Raw genomic sequence first — 17355 nt, 5'->3', positions numbered from 1 at the left:
TCCCAAGATTATTTTCAGGAACTAAGTCCCTGTCCTGCTGGTTTTGACTGTTCGGGACTAGTGCGGGCTGCCCATCTACGCTAACCGGATCTACCCTAGCGCGCATCTTCTCTCAACCACATCCCACCTGCACCAAAAAAGCTGCCTTCCACCTCCTCTCGTTCGCGTCTGTTCTGCTCTTCGTCTCCTCTCTTCTCTCTCGCTGTATACCTTTTCTCCTCCTTTCTCTCTCCCCCACGATACAGCGTGTCTGCCGTTGCGTCTATGCGCTGCTCGTCGCTGAGCTTGTCGCGTCCAATCCCAGCCAGCCTGTGCATGCCCCCACAAACGAAAACAAATTCGTGTCTGCTTCGGCCGTTGGTTGTACTTAGAAACCCCCCACCACCACCAACAACCACCGTCTTAACGTCCAACTTTTATAATTGAAACAAGTCTCCAACGCACAAACCGAATACGTCTGATATACCGGAAATTCAATCTAATTGGGTTCCCCCTTTCCTACTCGTTCCTTTCCTTTCTCTAAGATATTTTTTGGCGCGCGCGTATCCGGCTACACATTTCCTTGTCTTTTCGTTGAAATTTAAAAAGAAGCAAGTTTCCCGATACTCCTCAGATAGCGCCTAGGGACGATACAAATACAACTACAAAAACGAGAACGAGAACCATCAGTAACACCTATACCAACACCCCAACAGTGAGGAGCAACAATGTCGTTGTTGCCGCAGGAGGTCCACGTTGCGCTCTCGCAGCTCTTGCTTGCCTTAGCATCCGCCGACAATATAGTGCGGACGCAGGCTGAGGAACAGTTGAATAATGAATGGGTGCAGGGCCGTCCTGATGTCTTGCTCATAGGGCTGGCGGAACAATTAAATGGGGCGGAGGATGCCAGTGTACGTATTTGGAAGGATGTCGTTTTTCTTTTTCGCTGTGTTTTGTTAACATATATCTTGCTTACCTCTTTTCGTTTGTATATAGACACGATCATTTGCTGCTGTCCTGTTCCGTCGGATATCGACACGGTCAACGAGGCTCCCCAATTCTACTGAATCGAAGGAGTTGTTCTTCACGCTTTCGCAAGAGCAAAGAGTGGCCATTCGGCAAAAACTGCTAGAGTCGCTGGGGAATGAGAGTTTAGCCCACGTGCGGAATAAAATTGGCGACGCCGTGGCTGAAATTGCGGGTCAATATGCCGACCATGGTATGTCTTTGCTAACCCGCACCGAATGCAAATTACCTGAGCCTAGCGCCCAATCATTAATTTATTTATTGGGGATCTTTTAGGGGAGCAATGGCCCGAACTCCTTGGAGTGCTTTTCCAGGCTAGTCAGTCTACTGATCCTGGTGTGCGAGATTCCGCGTTCCGGATATTTTCGACGACACCGGGTATTATTGAAAAACAACATGAGGATATGGTTGTGGATGTTTTCTCGAAAGGTTTTAGGGATGAGAATATTTCTGTATGCACCTTACATGAAAAGAACGAAGCGATGCGCCTTGTTTTTACTGATGATCCGGAACTACGAACTAATATAGGTTCGGATATCTGCAATGGAAGCGTTTTCCTCATTCTTCCGTTCCATCACAAGGAAGAGCCAAACAAAATTCTTCTCCTTAGTCCCCGATGTTCTCAATATATTGCCTCCCCTCAAAGAGGCCGATGAGAGCGATAACCTGTCCAAGGCATTCATTGCGTTAATTGAGCTCGCGGAAGTGTGTCCCAAGATGTTCAAGGCGCTCTTCAACAACCTTGTAAAGTTTAGCATCAGTGTTATTGGCGATAAAGAACTGTCTGATCAAGTGAGACAGAATGCGCTTGAGTTGATGGCTACATTTGCCGATTATTCCCCTAAGATGTGCAAGAATGATCCGACGTACGCCGGGGAAATGGTTACCCAATGTCTGAGTTTGATGACCGATGTTGGCTTGGATGACGAGGATGCTGCTGAATGGACTCAGTCAGAAGATGTAAGCACTGAACCCAATTTCTAAGGGCAGTGGCGGCTTATTGATAATGTTGCTAACGCTTCTATCCCTGCAGCTTGATCTCGAGGAAAGTGACAAAAACCACGTTGCTGGTGAGCAATGCATGGACCGCCTAGCCAATCAACTCGGCGGCCAGGTAATTCTACCCGCAACTTTCGTCTGGGTTCCTCGCATGATGTCATCAACTGCCTGGCGCGATCGGCATGCGGCGCTTATGGCGATTTCCGCTATATCCGAAGGTTGCAGGGACCTCATGGAGGGCGAACTGGACCAGGTTCTCGCACTTGTCGTGCCAGCGCTCCAAGACCCACACCCGCGAGTCCGCTTTGCTGGGTGCAATGCCCTTGGCCAGATGAGCACCGATTTCGCACCAACCATGCAGGAAAAGTACCATTCCATCGTCCTCGGAAGTATTATTCCCGTTCTGGATTCGACTGAACCCCGCGTCCAGTCCCATGCCGCTGCTGCGCTAGTTAACTTCTGCGAGGAGGCGGAGAAGGAGATTCTTGAACCTTATCTTGAAGAGCTCCTGAGACGCCTGCTACAGCTACTGCGAAGCCCAAAGCGATATGTTCAGGAACAGGCGCTTTCTACCATCGCTACAGTTGCTGATTCTGCGGAGACTGCATTTGGACAGTTCTATGATACTCTTATGCCGTTGTTGTTTAACGTTCTGAATGAGGAGCAATCCAAGGAATTCCGAATTTTGCGTGCGAAGGCTATGGAATGCGCCACTTTGATTGCACTGGCAGTTGGAAAGGAGAAGATGGGCCGGGATGCGTTGACTTTGGTACAGCTTCTTGGCAATATCCAACAGAGCATTACGGATGCGGACGATCCTCAATCGTCGTATCTTCTCCACTGCTGGGGTCGCATGTGTCGAGTCCTCAAGCAAGATTTCGCTCCATATCTTCCCGGTGTCATGCCGCCACTTCTCCTAGTTGCTGGTGCCAAAGCGGACGTCCAGATTCTCGATGATGAAGAGCAGCTTAGACAGGTTGAGCAAGACGTAGGGTGGGAGCTCGTTCCGTTGAAGGACAAAATTATTGGAATTCGAACAAGCGCACTCGAAGATAAAAACACTGCTATTGAGCTGATTACGATTTACGCGCAAGTTCTTGCTGCTGCCTTCGAGCCTTATGTTGTTGAGACCCTGGAGAAGATTGCTATTCCAGGGCTGGCGTTTTTCTTCCACGACCCGGTCCGGGTCTCGTCTGCTAGCTTAATCCCTCAGTTGCTAAATTCTTACAAGACAGCACACGGGGATCAGTCTCCTGAATTCTTGCAAATGTGGTCCAAGACTGTCGAAAAGCTTATTGAGGTTCTAAGCGCAGAGCCTGCCATTGATACACTGGCGGAAATGTTCCAATGCTTCTACGAATCAGTTGAAGTTGCCGGGAAAAATAGCCTAACCCCTGCTCACATGCAAGCATTCGTCACGTCTGCAAAGTCATCGCTTGTAGACTATCAGGAACGAGTAAAGCGACGTTTGGAAGAAAAAGCAGAACTCGAGGATGGGGATGATGATACCTACTCCTATGAAATCGAAGTCGAAGAGGACCAGAACCTTCTTAGCGACATGAACAAAGCCTTCCACATCATCTTCAAGAACCATGGCCCTGCCTTCCTACCAGCTTGGGGTCAACTGCTCTCTTTCTATGATTCCTTCATCGCAAGCCAGGACTCCACGCAGCGTCAATGGGGTATTTGTATTATGGACGACGTGCTTGAATTCTGCGGTGAGCAATCGTGGAATTACAAAGATCATATCCTGCAGCCACTCATTAACGGCATGCGGGATGACAATGCCGCGAACCGGCAAGCAGCATGTTATGGTGTTGGCATGGCTGCGCAGAAGGGCGGGCTAGCGTGGAGCGAGTTTGTGGCCGCGAGCATCCCGACGCTCTTCCAGGCGACGCAGCACGCCAAGGCCAGGACTCAGGAGCATATCTTCGCGACGGAGAATGCGTCAGCTAGTATTGCGAAGATTTTACATTACAATTCTAGTAAGGTGCAGAATCCGCAGGAGGTTGTGGAGAATTGGTTTAATACTTTGCCCATTGTCAACGATGAGGAAGCGGCGCCGTATGTCTATTCGTTCCTCGCGCAGCTTATTGACCAGTATGTATCCCTTCCCCTTCCCAACCTCGACCCCTTTTTTTTATCTTTAAGTTCAGGCGCAATTTGTGCTAGAGCTGACCCAAAAATTCTCAAATAGACAAAATCCCACAGTGTTCAACAATGCTGCGAAGGCATTCACGTTCATCGTACAGGCACTTGAAGCAGAGACGCTGCAAGGCGGTACAGCCGCTCGTGTGGCGAGCTCGGCGAAACAACTGGCGACAGCAACGGGCATAAATGTAGAGCCGATATTTGCAAATGTTAACCCAAAATACCAGATGGCCGTCCGAAGTTTTTTTCAATAAAACCACTGTGGACCGGGTAGTTAGGACTTTAGTGGTCTCGCTTCTGAATTTTTTTTTTCTTTTCCCCCCGTTTTGGTTCCTTTTGTCTCTTTTCCCGTTCATATTCATCTTCGTCATTACCCCATCTGCCGTTTATATCATTCCTGTGGTCGATTGCTTTTCTCCCGGCTCTTCCCTCCCCCCAGTTTTTCGTCTTTTTCATTTAAACTACCGGATTTCTACTGCTTGCCCCTATGTTTACCAGATCATGCATGTCCCGACTTACCTCAAGGTTCCTTTCCCTCTTAGGATCCCAGAGTCGTATTTTCCTTCGTAACTTCTTGTCTTTTCCCAGATAACCAATACCTCCCAATCCCAGCAGTCGTCCAAACAAATGTCTATTTTTCTTCTCCCTTTCTTCTATTCATCCTGAATTTTGAAATGTCACCACAACCACAACAACCAACGACGAACACTGCTAGAAAAACGAAATGTTACATTTTTAATACATAGAGATTATGGAATGCTCTCTCCTCTACCTGACGTGTGCGTTCCTTGAATTTCTAAGGAGCAGGGAAATCGAGAAGATTGTATACATAATCACTCTAGAACTTGGGCCTTTATCAATCAACCCTTCATTCCCACGCCTCCCCCCTTTCTATGAGACCGGATCCCTCCGAGTGCGACGTGTTACCATTTTTTCACATGGACGTTTACATACATCATTCAAATGTTCCCGATTACAAGTCACCTTCATAAGAAGACAACGGGGTAACTCCACAGTCATAATTTCAGGGTTTTCTTTATTTGCCTACTCTAGTTTTGCTGCTTTGATGGTATGAGATATGCGGGGGAAATAAGTAAAATAAACGAATTTTATCCAGACAGACATACTCTACCATACCTGGCCAGGCAAAGTGAGTCTGGAGAAAAGTATTGAAGTAAAATTAAATATATCGCTGATGCCGCCCGAGTATGTACTGTGATTAATCTTTGCCTTTAATGAAAATCTTTTTGTCTACTCCGTGTCTCAAGCCTAAAGGAAGTAGAAGACAAACGAGAAAAGGAGACATAAAGGACGACGAAAGGAAATACAGGTTGGTAAATGACGAATGAAACGCAAGAGCAAAGTATCTAAATGACAAATAGAATCTAGGAAACAGCAAAAATCGTAGAAGATGGATTAGAAATCCAAGGGAGAAATTCCACTCATCTATATAGAAAAACACCCTAGTAGCAATTTTATTTTTTATTTTTTTAACAAACCCCGTTGGAAACACACCCGGTGTCTCAACCTGCCTATTTATTAGCTTTCTTCGCCAATAAATTCAACGCGCTTCCCGCAAGGATAAATCCACACTGATCCTTGCTCAACGTATGTTTCATCGGAATCTCAAAAACCTCTCCACTCCCCTTCTTCGTCACCCGCAATCTCACCTCCTGACCCCCCTGCCCACCGCTGGTCAGTACCTCATACAAGCCAACCGTATCAACCGTATCACACGCATCAATCCGGTCATAATCCGCCTTGTCCCTAAACGTCAACGGTACGACGCCCTGTTTCTTCAAGTTCGTCTCGTGGATGCGCGCGAAGCTCTTGGCGGCAATTATGCGTCCGCCTAGATAGCGCGGTTGTAGCGCGGCGTGTTCGCGCGCACTGCCCTCGCCGTAGTTGTCTTCGGCGACAACGAGCCATTCCGTGCCGGCCTCTTTCCATTTGGAGGCGAGGTCTGGGATGGAGTAGGTGCTACCATCGATGTCGTAGGCGACGTTCGTCTCGCCTGTTGCAGCGTTTATGGCGCCGATGAGGGTGTTGGCGGAGATGTTCGGGAGGTGGCCTTTGTATTTGAGCCAGGGGCCGGCGGCAGAGATGGTGTCTGTTGTGCATTGACCCTTGACTTTGTAGAGGACGCGAAGGGAAGTGAGGTTGTGGGGGGGGAAAGGTGAGAAGGGTTCGAGGACTGCGAGGCGGTCTGAGGTTGGGGAGATTACGACGGGGCAGGAAGGGGATGGGGCGGCCATGCTTGGTTGGAAGTCTGGGTTTCCTGATTCGAAGCCGGATTTGGGGAGGTCGAAGCCTGTCGGGGGACGGAACTTGAAGGGTTTGCCGCTTGGGGTTGGGAGAGTGTCCGTCATGGGGTTGAATGTGGTGCTGCCCGCATATGACATGGCAGTGACAATTTCGGGAGAAGCGAGGAAATTCATGGTTGCGGGGTTTCCATCGTTTCGTCCGCGGAAATTGCGGTTGTATGAGGTCAGGATCGCGTTGCTCTCGCCTTTCTTGACCCCATCAGTCCGCTTCCATTGACCGATACACGGTCCGCAGGCGTTAGCTAGGACGGTTCCCCCGGCAGCAGAGAAAGTTGCCAATGTCTGATCGCGGTCTAGGGTAGCTCGAATTTGCTCACTTCCCGGCGTGATGAAGAAATCTGCTTTTGGCTTTAGGCCGGCCTCGGAAGCTTGTTTGACAAGATCTTCCGCACGAGTCATGTCTTCATAAGAACTGTTGGTGCAGCTCCCAATAAGACCAGCGCCGAAAGTTTCAGGCCACTTCTTTTCGCGAACGGTCTGTGCAAATGATGACAGAGGGATTGAAAGATCTGGAGTAAAGGGTCCATTAATATGTGGCTCGAGGGTTGAAAGATCAATTGTAATATGTTGATCATATTCTGCGTTGATGTCTGCGCGCAGGAGGTTCTGAGGACCCGATGACGCAATAGCCGCTGCGGCATCTGCAATATCGCCTCGATTGGTGGCTCGCAGGTACGGTACCATGCTAGGTGAGAAAGGGAAAAGTGATGTAGTTGCTCCAACTTCAGCGCCCATGTTGCAGATAGTAGCCATTCCGGTACAGCTAAGCGATTCGACACCAGGGCCATAGTACTCGATTATATACCCAGTGCCGCCACGAACAGTCAATTTCCCAGCAAGGTGCAGAATGATATCCTTCGGCGCCGTCCAGCCAGACAGTTTGCCTTCAAGCTTAACCCCAAGCACCTTTGGCGCCTTTAATTCCCAAGGGGCATCCACAAGCGCATCAACGGCATCCGCACCACCAACGCCAATAGCAATGGCGCCCAAACCACCGCCGTTAGGCGTATGGCTATCTGTACCCAGCATCACAAGGCCCGGAGCAGCATAGTTCTCCAAAACGGTCTGATGAATAATGCCCGCACCGGGAGGCCAAAATTCAATACCATATTTCTTCGCAGCGGACTCCAGGAAATCAAAAACCTCTTTATTCCCCTTAATCGACGCTGGGAGATCCACATCAGCTCCCTTTTCCCCCACAATCATGTGATCGCAATGTATGCTCGCAGGGACTGCGGTCGAGGGGAGTCCACACGTCATGAATTGAAGCAGTGCCATTTGCGCCGATGCATCCTGCATGGCGACACGATCGGGCTTCAGCTTCAGATTGGCCTGGCCGCGGATATTCTTCCCATTCTGGGTATCGGAGAGGAGTGACTCTTCCACATTATCGAGATGGGAATACAGGATCTTCTCAGCGAGGGTGAGAGAGCGCTCGGTTCCTAAGACCCGTCGTACTTCGCGGAGATTGTTTAGAATCTTGGGATATGGAGGGAAACGGGAGGAATTGCTATTTGCGCTGTTTTGAGGGTCTGCCTCTGTTGCAAGCCCGCGGCTTCGGATTCGGGCTCCGAGTGGTAGGCATTGTGCAAGCTGATTTATTGTTAGTTAAACGCCGGGATACATACTAAATTAAATGGTATGGTTACTAACCTTTCGCGAAGCAACTGCCCTTTGGCAGAAATACTGCCGCATCATTTTGGAGATATCCGCAGCTATTGCCAGAAAGAAGTTGAAAATGTCTCCATTCGATGTTGGCGGAAAGAGTAAGTTTTTGGGGTAATCTTTTCAGGAGAATGCTGATTGGCTGACTGCGGCTGACTAAGGCCGATTTCGGGTCTAATTTTGTGGGGAATAACATCGGAAGGTGGCTGTCACTCAATTAATAGATACATAGCATTCGATAGCTGGTAGACAGAGATTATGATACAACTCCCATTGTACAAGGTTGAGAAAGTTAAATTGTACCATCAACAAACCTCAGTAGAGAGATCGTCCCAAAAAAGCCAAAGAAAAGCTGAACGCGAGCCTGATATGAAGAAGGAAAGAAAGACGGGTATGAAATATCATAGGAAAGGTGGAAAAAAGATCATTATTTAAATGCCAACCAAAGAAACCGTTCATAAATTAATGCTATCTTCTCATTTGCTGTCTCTACTCTCTTCCGTGTCTGCCCTAAGCTCGTAGCAGAGATCATAACATTGTGCAAGAAGTTCGTTGACACTCCCTTGACCTTCGGGTAAGTCATTCCCAACATAAAACTTACCATCAACTCTCATATTATCGATGGAGTTGAGCTGAAGGGCGTGTTAGCACCGTGTGCATGCCTAAAGCCAGAAAATATATAATAGCAGCTAATAATAGCAAATGGGTAGTAGACTGACCTTCATACTATATGGATAGAGTTCCCTGGAATTGGAAACCCCGCCCGACTCCTTAACTTCAATTAAGCATTTCCTCAATGTCTGAAGTTGGTTATATATTGGTAGGAGCGCTTCCGAGACAGGCTCAGACGAGATAAGCAAACCGTATATTATGGCATAGCTCCTTCGAATCAGATAAAGAAGTGTCTGCGCGGAAAATCAGTACCCGAAAGTTCACTCAAACTTCTAAACCGGGAGAGCAATATAACCATACCCTTTGAGCGTGAATATCGGCCGGTTTCCCATCGCTATCCAAGAAATTCCCATCAACCCGGGATTCGTCAATATTGTTAAGCTTTCTCTGATACATAAATAAATCTGTTTCTCTTAGCGACCAAGCCTGGGTCATGACAAGGCGATCTAGCTGGTTGCGAATCTCCAGAAGTTTGATATATGGGTCTTTGAACCGTTCGTCGATTTGGCCATGCCTAGAAAAGTAAACAAAGGGGATTCAGTAAGCCTGAATCCACCAATTCAGGGCAATTGCGAGGCGTTACCTTTCGAGCACAATTTCCGACCATTTCCAACATCTATCTAACAAAGCTTTAACGATTTCTTGGCCTTCAGGGATCGAGCCATCAGGTCCCACAAAATTACCGCCTTTCATTGAATCCTGTATAGCTTTGAGTTGCTCTCGGAAGCTCGCGACCTCAGAGGCAGAAAACTACGAAACCACAGTGGAAATTAGCCTAGTGTACGAACCTGGGAAGTAAAAAAAAACTAGACACTACCTTTGACCTTGTATTTGCAGCCGATGTAGAACGTAAAATGGAGACGAGTGTCTCATGAGTCGGGGCGAGCTCGGGCGACAAGAACGAAAGCTCATGCTGCAGTTCAGCTAATTGTTTCCGACATGTTTCTAAACGAACCTCCAAAAGCTTCAATATATCCGGTGAACATGTCTCTTTTCCTCTATTAATGTTCTCCTGCATGGTATCCAAGGTTTTCGAGACCGAATCCAAGTCCTTCTGGCTATAAAATGCCGCTTCCCTTAGATGGTCGAGGAGGCGCTACATTACATCAGTTAGAACGATTATGGAACGGGTACACCCATTTTTAATTACCTTAATTGTTGAAGCCATGGCATATCTATTGAATCAGATATATGTTAGTAATTGCCTGTTGTAACCGGACTGGGAATAAACCGGAAAGAAAAGAGCAGGTATGTATATAGATAAGAATTTTAAACTTACGCTGCGGGGGCTTCATTGTTCCTCCCAACGGTAAGAAATAGCAACGAAATCAGCTGGAAACAATCGTCAAGCACATTATCAACTGCGGCATGAGGACTGGAGTTAGATGAATAAACTGGCCGTAAGTCCTGAGAAGGGATGTTCGATTGCGGGGTGGACGAACCTCGACTATGCTCTACTGTATGTTCCGTTCGGATGGCGTTCAGCCTCTGGACTTGTTCGACGACCTGGTCATGATAGTGGAGCACATCTTGGGACTTGATGTACCTCGATTTATCTTGTTTGAGGAGCAAGAGGGCGTCTCGAATTACAAGGAGCTGGTCTAGGATAGGTTGTTCTTGAGGATCTAGAGGGATGGATACGGCGGGGGAGTCGGCCATATTTCGAGAGATTGGCCCACTTTCATACGCGGTTAAATTGGAGCTGCGGCTAGCCCGGAAACAGGAAGGGATAAATTTAGGCCAAACACAAGTAAACTGGAGGTTGTATGTAGATGGTGTAAGTGTTGTAGATGTTCCGATAGGTCTCTAACAAGTGTTTCCCGATCGGGGTGGAAGATAAATTCCCCACGTGACCCCGCTGCAAGCACGGGCCATCCCAGCCAAGGTTAAGCGAGGGTTTTATTTTCCACACAATTTTGGACACCAACGAACCGACGACGACGAGCTGCTTCCGATCTGTCATCTCTTTTCTCTTTCTCCCTCCCCGTCAACCCAACGCCTGCATCGCATCACATCATATCCTTTGCCGCCGGATACCCTCTCTCACAATGTCTACCGCCGAGCTCGCTGTTTCCTACGCCGCCTTGATCCTGGCCGATGATGGCGTTGATGTCACGGTATGTTTAGACCCGTACATTCGAAAATGTGATATTTTGGAAGAAAGGGGAAGCCTGCAGCTGCAAAGCGACGTGGAATATGGAATATGTTTACGAAAAGGAAATGGTTGCTGACACATTTTGATTTCTCGGGGGGATTTGTATAGTCTGACAAGCTCCAATCAATCCTGAAGGCCGCCAATGTCCAAGATATTGAACCAATCTGGTCTTCTCTGTTCGCCAAGGTACATACATATCACGCGTTGCGCCTATCCGTGCCGTCTCTTTTCATCAAATCGCGATATCTGTTGCAATTGGATCTATAAATTAGGAAAATTGGGACTGTTAAAGAGCAAAGTTGAGGCTGACTTGAAGATTTTTTTGAACACTAAAGGCTCTTGAGGGGAAGGATGTAAAGGACCTCCTGCTCAACGTCGGATCAGGCGGTGGTGCCGCTGCCGCCACTGGCGGAGCTGCCCCTGTCGCTGCTGAGGCCGGTACTGCTGAGGAGAAGAAGGAGGAGAAGGAAGAAGGTACGGCTCATTCAATATTGTCCCCGCCACATATCGCGAATAGAGGCAGCTCTGACTAATGTATGGCTTACAATTTGCAGAGAAGGAAGAGTCCGACGAGGACATGGGCTTCGGTCTTTTCGACTAAACGAATTTTCTTCTTTTCTTTTTTTCCTTTACGTTTTGGTTCCGTCCCTCCTCATCCACCTACCTCCTATTGGCGTGTACTCATATTTGCGAGAGGAAAATTACAAAAGAGAAATGGGGTGCACAGCTACGGCGCTTTTACGGACAGACCACCCCCCCAATTGGCGAAGTTCATATATAACCATGGAATTTCATGTTGGGGACTGGACCAGAGAATCGGGTAGCAATTGGTTGAATTTTCTTTTTTTTTTTTTTTTTTTTTTAGTATATCAATATGATGTGCTTCCAAGGATGCTTCTAATGTCATATGGTTTATGGTCATGATTGTCGTATTCCGTCAATAAGAAAAATCAAATAAGAAATGTGAGATGTGACATGCATCTTTCGATATCGTGGTTCCCGCCGAAGTTTTTTGGTTCCTGTCCCGGTTTTGCTTTTAATAAGAGACTAGGCAAAGAAAAAAGAAAGAAATGGGAGAAAAAAAAGGAGAATGCCACCCAAGTAATTAAAAGAGATACAGTGGAAGGATTCTGAAGGAAAGTGTGTTTTTTTTTTAGAAAGAAATGAGAGCGAGAGGATGGGGATGGGGAGCTTATATCACAGCCGAAGAGGATGAATCTGCACGCTGGACTGCGTATATCCGGAACTGTGCAAAGATCACGGCATCTTCAACCATCGTCCCAAGGGAGCCAATGAGCCACGGGAGATTCTTAAGAAAGTAACCCTTTTCGGTGGAATGAAACAATATCTAGGCATTTTGTTAGTAGATGGTTCCTCAGCGGTGTAGGTAAATATTCTACAGCCAATAGAATTGGGAACTTACCCCTGCGCCATATGACAAATTGCCCATAAGAGAAAATATGAAAAACAGTAAAGAAAGCCCTATGAAAAACCGGTCAGCCCGTCCACTCCACATAAATATAAACGACAGCAGACTTCCTTGACAAACATACCTTCACATGATTTCTCACGGTAGTTTTTGAGGATCTGTGGTATTCGCGCCCTGTTCGGTTCATCCCAAACTCCATTAGCTATTGAAACCGAGTTGAGAGTTAACATTCAGGGGCTATAAACTTACCCTAGATAACAAACTGCACTCAGATACCCAAATACCTGCGCCCCAACCGCCATATTCCCCGGTTGCTCCCTAGTCGTCGGTTGCCAAACACCAGACTGCCAAGCAATCGCCCATCCAGCGGCACCTGCAGCACAGATCCCAAAGACACTCAAACTGTTCTTCACCCACGCGTTTCTGGGCTCCGTTTCCTCTAGAATCTTCGTCAACGAATCCTGCACATGGTGCTGTGAGTGTCGTCTCCGTGACGCCGACGACGGTCTCCTCCGCGCTGCTGAAGAAGCAGATGCGGAAATACCTAGATTCTCACTCATCCGGCGTGAAAGGAGCGGCGTGGTGGGATCAGGGGCATCGGACTCTGCGTCAGAATCGTCGACTGCCGTCCCGCCGGACAAGGTACGGCGATGGTCATTGCCGTACTTTCGTTTACGGGCAGCGGAAGCAGCTTCCAGACGGGCGTTCTTTATGTTGTAGTAGATGCATTGGCAAATGAGGATGCCGTCTGCGAGACAGAAGTAGACGGCAATGGCGATGATGACGGGGACAAGCTGCGCCCAGAGGGAGCCGATTAAGTTTGCAATGTCGCCTATGAACCAGACGAGGATGAAAGCGACGGAAACGGCGTCGGCGGAGCCTTGTTTGTAGTTTTCAATTAGTTGAGGGACCTATGTTGGGCTGTTAGCTATTTGTATTTCTTATCTGGGTTGGTATCATTTGCTCTTTTCAACGTTCATGTATGTACGTACCAGGAGGAAGATCCAACAGGCAAGAGAAATTGAGCCTAGAACTCCTGAAGCAGCTTCCCGTGGTGTCAACGGGACGGAATCAACCTGTCCCGACATGGCTAGGATGTACATATCGCAGGTCTATATGGTGAAATGTAGTGGATGACACTGACAACGCTCGGAAAGTGAAGTTTATATAGGGGGCCCGAATAGGACGGGGGGTTCAATATGAACAATCGCACGGATCCATCAGGTTCGCTCGGCTATTTCGTGTTGAGGGGGGAATACCGAGAGTGAAACATCTGACCTTTGTTTAATGTTGGAGGGGTTGTAAAAAGAATCAAAAAGTTGCAAGCATCATGAAAAGGAAAAAAGCGAAAATATCCTGCACGGCTAAAATTAGTAGATGACGCAGGGATAGCCTCACGTGATGGATGTGCGGTTCTAGAAGGAACAAAGAAAGAAAATGGAAGAAAGAAAGTGAAAAAAAAGCATCAATTCTACAAGTTAGCAGCAGTTAGCTACGGTTTTATCAACCTGGCTGAATTGATGTCTCAATTCTCTAATTGGATGTAAGTTCAGCCACTCAATTGAACTCTCTACAAGTCCATGAATGATTAGCCTCCTTGTTTAGACTAGGTTGTGGAGATGAAAATACAAGAATATCTCTCAATTATCTTTCCTATCTATCCTTGCTACGCAGATTCCCTGCTTCCCCTAGCTGAAACGTTGTTATTGCTTTTTCCCTCTAGCGGACTGTGGCTTGCTCTGCTGCGGGAAGAATTTCCAGAATTTGAACCTCCAAGTTAGGGCTACTCTCATCACATGACATGAAACATAAGTTACTAACCGTGCCAAGCGCACTCACTCTCTCTAGTGAGTGCGCCCCAGCGTACCGTAATATCACCGCAACCGTAAAGGTACCTTTTGTATGAGTTCACCATACAAAAGGTACTTATAGAAAAACATGAATATCTTCAACATTATGTGTGAGAGAGGTTGAACGTGGTTGATTGTTATTGTTATCTTCTAACTAACTAGCAGCTAGTGAAAGCTTTATCTCAGTATACTCAGTCTAGACTGACCGTGTAACCGTGTCTGAAACTAGAATCAGAATATTTGATAATCTTATTATTAATTTAACTGATCTCATTACACTGTTTTAACATTAAATAGTAGTCTTATACTGTCTCAGTGAGACTTACTGTCTACTCTTATCACATTTTTTAAATAAGATTATAATTTTCACTTCTCAATTTAAATTATTTTTATTGCTTTAAATAACTTTAAATCTTATTTAAGTGTTATCAAAAAGTGTTACTTTTTAAAAAATTAAAAATAGTTTAAAAAAAACCTTAAAATGTCTAAAAATAGTAACTTTATACTAAGAATGAAACTAAATAAAATTAAATGAAATCACTTTCTTATTTTTTCTAAGTGATAATCTCATTTTAAGATCTGATATATAGTTACTTTATGTGTTTTTTTAATGATTAGTCTTAGTAAGATTTATACTAAGAAATGTATAAGATTAGATTAAATAAAATTAAATATGAAATTTATAGTCTCAGTAGTCAGTCTAACTTAGTCTCTCTTCTTAATATTTTTAAATTAATGTAACTAATTAAACTTCTTTAAACTTCTGTTAAGTTCTACTAACTTTTGAACTAATAAGAGACTTTATATATACTTACAATCTAATATCTTATAGAGAGTCTGAGAAGAAATAGTTTTATTGTATATAAAAAATTAACTTCACTTATGTAAAATATTTAATTAACTTCAGAATTATATATCTACTCTAAATATCTATTTAATTATTATTAAATTAATATTTTTTAAATTCTCAGTTATTTTACTATTATCTCTACTATTTTACAACTCACTACTTCTTCTCATTATATCACAGTTATTAATAAAAGACAGCATGTCTTTTCAATCTCAAGATACTTAATATCAGACATACTTTAGTTAATATTCTTTATCACTTAAAGATGAATTCTCTTTATAATTACTACAGTCTCTCAATAATATAGATGATGAATATAACATATCAGATAGTAACTTAACAGAGTTTAAATCTATTAATACTTCTTCAGAATTTAAGATTACTGATACTGATATTAATACTTTATAAGCTTATTCATAATTGAATTGCTGTGACTTACAGTATCTGTTTACAATATCTTATAACTGATAGAAAAGATAATTAAAATTATCTTATATTATCAGAATATTACAGTAAAACAGTTAAGAAATAAAGATTTTTATAGAGACTTAAATTCAGAGTTCTGATATCTTAACTTATTAATAATACAGTACTTCTACAAAGTGATGAAATATACTATATTCAGCACTTTTCAAAGCAGGAATATTTAATAATAATTAATATTATACTGTCTTACTTAAATAGAAGCTGAAATATCTTATTAATACTCTCTTCTTTATAAAATTCAATCACAATTCTGATCTGAATATCATTAACTTTCAGACTGCTTTGCCCCAGTGGCTGAATGATTAATGCGGCCACCCGGTAGCACCTTGGCGTGGGAAATCAAGGCGCGTGGGTTTGAAACCCGCAGGGAATACATTAAATCCGGAACTCAAGCATCTCAGGTTTCTAATAAATACAGAGGTGTACAAATCACTTTAATGAATCACTCTATGTTTCTGAGCTGGGAAGTTATTATTGCATGTATCTAATTGTCACTTCTTTGTATTTTCTTATGTTCTTGTTATCTTAGCATGGTCTCAACACCTGTATTTCCTTCTGTATAACTAACACTTGACCTGTATTTAACATCACATAAGAACTCATCATAAGCTCCGCTTGCATATGAATATAATGAAAGAATAAGAATAATAATAATAATAATAATCAGACTGCTTTTATAATTATTCAGATTAATATATTAATCTGATTTAATCTACTTACTTCTATGCTAAAAAATAAATATATCAATTGAAAGAGCTATGAATAAGACTCAGATAAAATAACAGCTATTAAATAACTGTTTATTATTATAAATATTATATATTACTCTTATTTCTTAAAAAACTCAAACTTCTTTAGCTCTATTCTCTCTGTATATTTTTATAACTTAAGAGTAAAATAATAAGTAATAGAAATCATTTCTGACTTTAAACTCTGTTATAGCTATGTAATGAGAAATAGATTGATAATGAAAATTACTAAATAAGAGAAGATATAACTTAATATTCTTAACTTATTAATATTTCTATCTAATATCTTAAACTTCTAGTAATCTCTAATAATATCTGTCATTTTCTGATATATTCTTTGAACTTCTATCAACTTCTGAGTCAATTACTTGACTAATTCTTACTGTTAGATTAAACTTCAGCAGCTTATCAAGAATTCTCAAGTTATTATAGTCTATAATAATATGAACTTCAAGAAGACTGTATAAGATAAGATAATCAGATATAATAATTTTATAACTGCTATAACTACTACTGCTGTAATTATTTTCTCTAAGATTTCAGAATTTAATCTAACTCAGATTATACATAATTTTATAAGACTGCTAACACTGTAAGAAATCATTGATATATCTAATATAATAGACAATGATAATAAGCTTCAGAAGTAAATAACATTATATCTTATTTCAGATACTATTCAAAAGATTTATAATAATAAGATTAAAAGTGTTTTCAGTACTTGTAAGAGGCCTACGCCGAATAGATCAGTATGATATTGATAGGTCTTATATAATAAAGAGAAAAATATTAGAGAAGAAAAGAAAGAGAAAGTATGAAAATTAACAATTGAAGTGAATATTTATACATGTACACAGTGATGTATGTGATAGAACTTTGAAATAAAAGAATAGAGGTTTTCATACACAGTAAAGCTTCAGAGTCAAAGAATAGAAATTCTGTAGATTTTTAACTGAGAATCAGTGACTGAGAATCAGAGTAATAGAAATCTGTAAAGTGTAACAGAATAGTCTATATAAT

The 17355-nt window shown here is 43.6% G+C and overlaps 5 protein-coding genes across 6 annotated transcripts; 2 read left to right on the top strand and 3 right to left on the bottom strand.

The window, feature by feature from the left end:
• The first annotated feature begins 37 nt into the window (after positions 1 to 37).
• Positions 38 to 5615, top strand: BDCG_02995 (importin beta-3 subunit). Its single transcript, XM_045418586.1, has 6 exons — positions 38 to 890; positions 976 to 1198; positions 1282 to 1457; positions 1534 to 1965; positions 2039 to 4104; positions 4202 to 5615. The coding sequence occupies exons 1-6, from the start codon at positions 708 to 710 to the stop codon at positions 4407 to 4409; spliced, it is 3288 nt and encodes a 1095-aa protein (XP_045275118.1). The 5' UTR covers positions 38 to 707; the 3' UTR covers positions 4410 to 5615.
• Positions 5167 to 8222, bottom strand: BDCG_02994 (aconitate hydratase, mitochondrial). Its single transcript, XM_045418585.1, has 2 exons — positions 8133 to 8222; positions 5167 to 8072 (listed from the first exon to the last, which is right to left on the bottom strand). Exons 1-2 carry the CDS (start codon positions 8175 to 8177, stop codon positions 5688 to 5690), a joined length of 2430 nt encoding a protein of 809 aa, XP_045275117.1. The 5' UTR covers positions 8178 to 8222; the 3' UTR covers positions 5167 to 5687.
• A 44-nt stretch (positions 8223 to 8266) lies between these two features.
• Positions 8267 to 10613, bottom strand: BDCG_02993. Of its 2 annotated transcripts, none has more exons than XM_045418584.1 (8): positions 10259 to 10613; positions 10096 to 10191; positions 9967 to 9991; positions 9634 to 9912; positions 9400 to 9566; positions 9117 to 9330; positions 8864 to 9049; positions 8267 to 8776 (listed from the first exon to the last, which is right to left on the bottom strand). In XM_045418584.1, the coding sequence occupies exons 3-8, from the start codon at positions 9982 to 9984 to the stop codon at positions 8621 to 8623; spliced, it is 1020 nt and encodes a 339-aa protein (XP_045280263.1). In that variant the 5' UTR covers positions 9985 to 9991; positions 10096 to 10191; positions 10259 to 10613; the 3' UTR covers positions 8267 to 8620. The 2 variants fall into 2 exon arrangements, with proteins under 2 accessions (XP_045280263.1, XP_045275116.1); XM_045418583.1 differs by having other exon boundaries at positions 10096 to 10177.
• A 124-nt stretch (positions 10614 to 10737) lies between these two features.
• On the top strand, positions 10738 to 12838 carry BDCG_02992 (50S ribosomal protein LP1). The gene is made up of 4 exons (XM_045418582.1): positions 10738 to 10933; positions 11080 to 11157; positions 11307 to 11445; positions 11526 to 12838. The coding sequence occupies exons 1-4, from the start codon at positions 10865 to 10867 to the stop codon at positions 11570 to 11572; spliced, it is 333 nt and encodes a 110-aa protein (XP_045275115.1). The 5' UTR covers positions 10738 to 10864; the 3' UTR covers positions 11573 to 12838.
• Positions 11773 to 14241, bottom strand: BDCG_02991 (vacuolar membrane PQ loop repeat protein). Its single transcript, XM_045418581.1, has 5 exons — positions 13393 to 14241; positions 12650 to 13311; positions 12525 to 12574; positions 12395 to 12453; positions 11773 to 12319 (listed from the first exon to the last, which is right to left on the bottom strand). The coding sequence occupies exons 1-5, from the start codon at positions 13501 to 13503 to the stop codon at positions 12164 to 12166; spliced, it is 1038 nt and encodes a 345-aa protein (XP_045275114.1). The 5' UTR covers positions 13504 to 14241; the 3' UTR covers positions 11773 to 12163.
• Positions 14242 to 17355: the final 3114 nt, after the last annotated feature.

This window comes from Blastomyces dermatitidis, assembly GCF_000003525.1.
Source record: "Blastomyces dermatitidis ER-3 genomic scaffold supercont1.3, whole genome shotgun sequence".
Classification (NCBI taxonomy): Eukaryota; Fungi; Ascomycota; class Eurotiomycetes; order Onygenales; family Ajellomycetaceae; genus Blastomyces; species Blastomyces dermatitidis.
The sequence above is the reverse complement of the archived record's forward strand: the minus strand, read 5'-3'. Positions and strand labels throughout refer to the sequence as shown.

Excerpts from the sequence above, each read along its gene's own strand:
- BDCG_02995 (XM_045418586.1), top strand. The coding sequence starts at position 708 with ATGTCGTTGTTGCCGCAGGAGGTCCACGTTGCGCTCTCGCAGCTCTTG. Across the intron at positions 891-975 it reads ATGGGGCGGAGGATGCCAGT|ACACGATCATTTGCTGCTGT; the intron begins GTACGTATTTGG and ends GTTTGTATATAG. Across the intron at positions 1,966-2,038 it reads AATGGACTCAGTCAGAAGAT|CTTGATCTCGAGGAAAGTGA; the intron begins GTAAGCACTGAA and ends CTATCCCTGCAG.
- BDCG_02994 (XM_045418585.1), bottom strand. The coding sequence starts at position 8,177 with ATGATGCGGCAGTATTTCTGCCAAAGGGCAGTTGCTTCGCGAAAG. Across the intron at positions 8,073-8,132 it reads GGGCAGTTGCTTCGCGAAAG|CTTGCACAATGCCTACCACT; the intron begins GTTAGTAACCAT and ends ACAATAAATCAG.
- BDCG_02993 (XM_045418583.1), bottom strand. The coding sequence starts at position 10,475 with ATGGCCGACTCCCCCGCCGTATCCATCCCTCTAGATCCTCAAGAACAA. Across the intron at positions 9,331-9,399 it reads TCGGAAATTGTGCTCGAAAG|GCATGGCCAAATCGACGAAC; the intron begins GTAACGCCTCGC and ends TTACTTTTCTAG. Across the intron at positions 8,777-8,863 it reads TCTATCCATATAGTATGAAG|CTCAACTCCATCGATAATAT; the intron begins GTCAGTCTACTA and ends CACGCCCTTCAG.
- BDCG_02992 (XM_045418582.1), top strand. The coding sequence starts at position 10,865 with ATGTCTACCGCCGAGCTCGCTGTTTCCTACGCCGCCTTGATCCTGGCC. Across the intron at positions 11,158-11,306 it reads GGTCTTCTCTGTTCGCCAAG|GCTCTTGAGGGGAAGGATGT; the intron begins GTACATACATAT and ends TGAACACTAAAG. Across the intron at positions 11,446-11,525 it reads GAAGGAGGAGAAGGAAGAAG|AGAAGGAAGAGTCCGACGAG; the intron begins GTACGGCTCATT and ends TACAATTTGCAG.
- BDCG_02991 (XM_045418581.1), bottom strand. The coding sequence starts at position 13,503 with ATGTACATCCTAGCCATGTCGGGACAGGTTGATTCCGTCCCGTTGACA. Across the intron at positions 13,312-13,392 it reads CCTGTTGGATCTTCCTCCTG|GTCCCTCAACTAATTGAAAA; the intron begins GTACGTACATAC and ends AGCCCAACATAG. Across the intron at positions 12,320-12,394 it reads ATTTGTCATATGGCGCAGGG|ATATTGTTTCATTCCACCGA; the intron begins GTAAGTTCCCAA and ends CAAAATGCCTAG.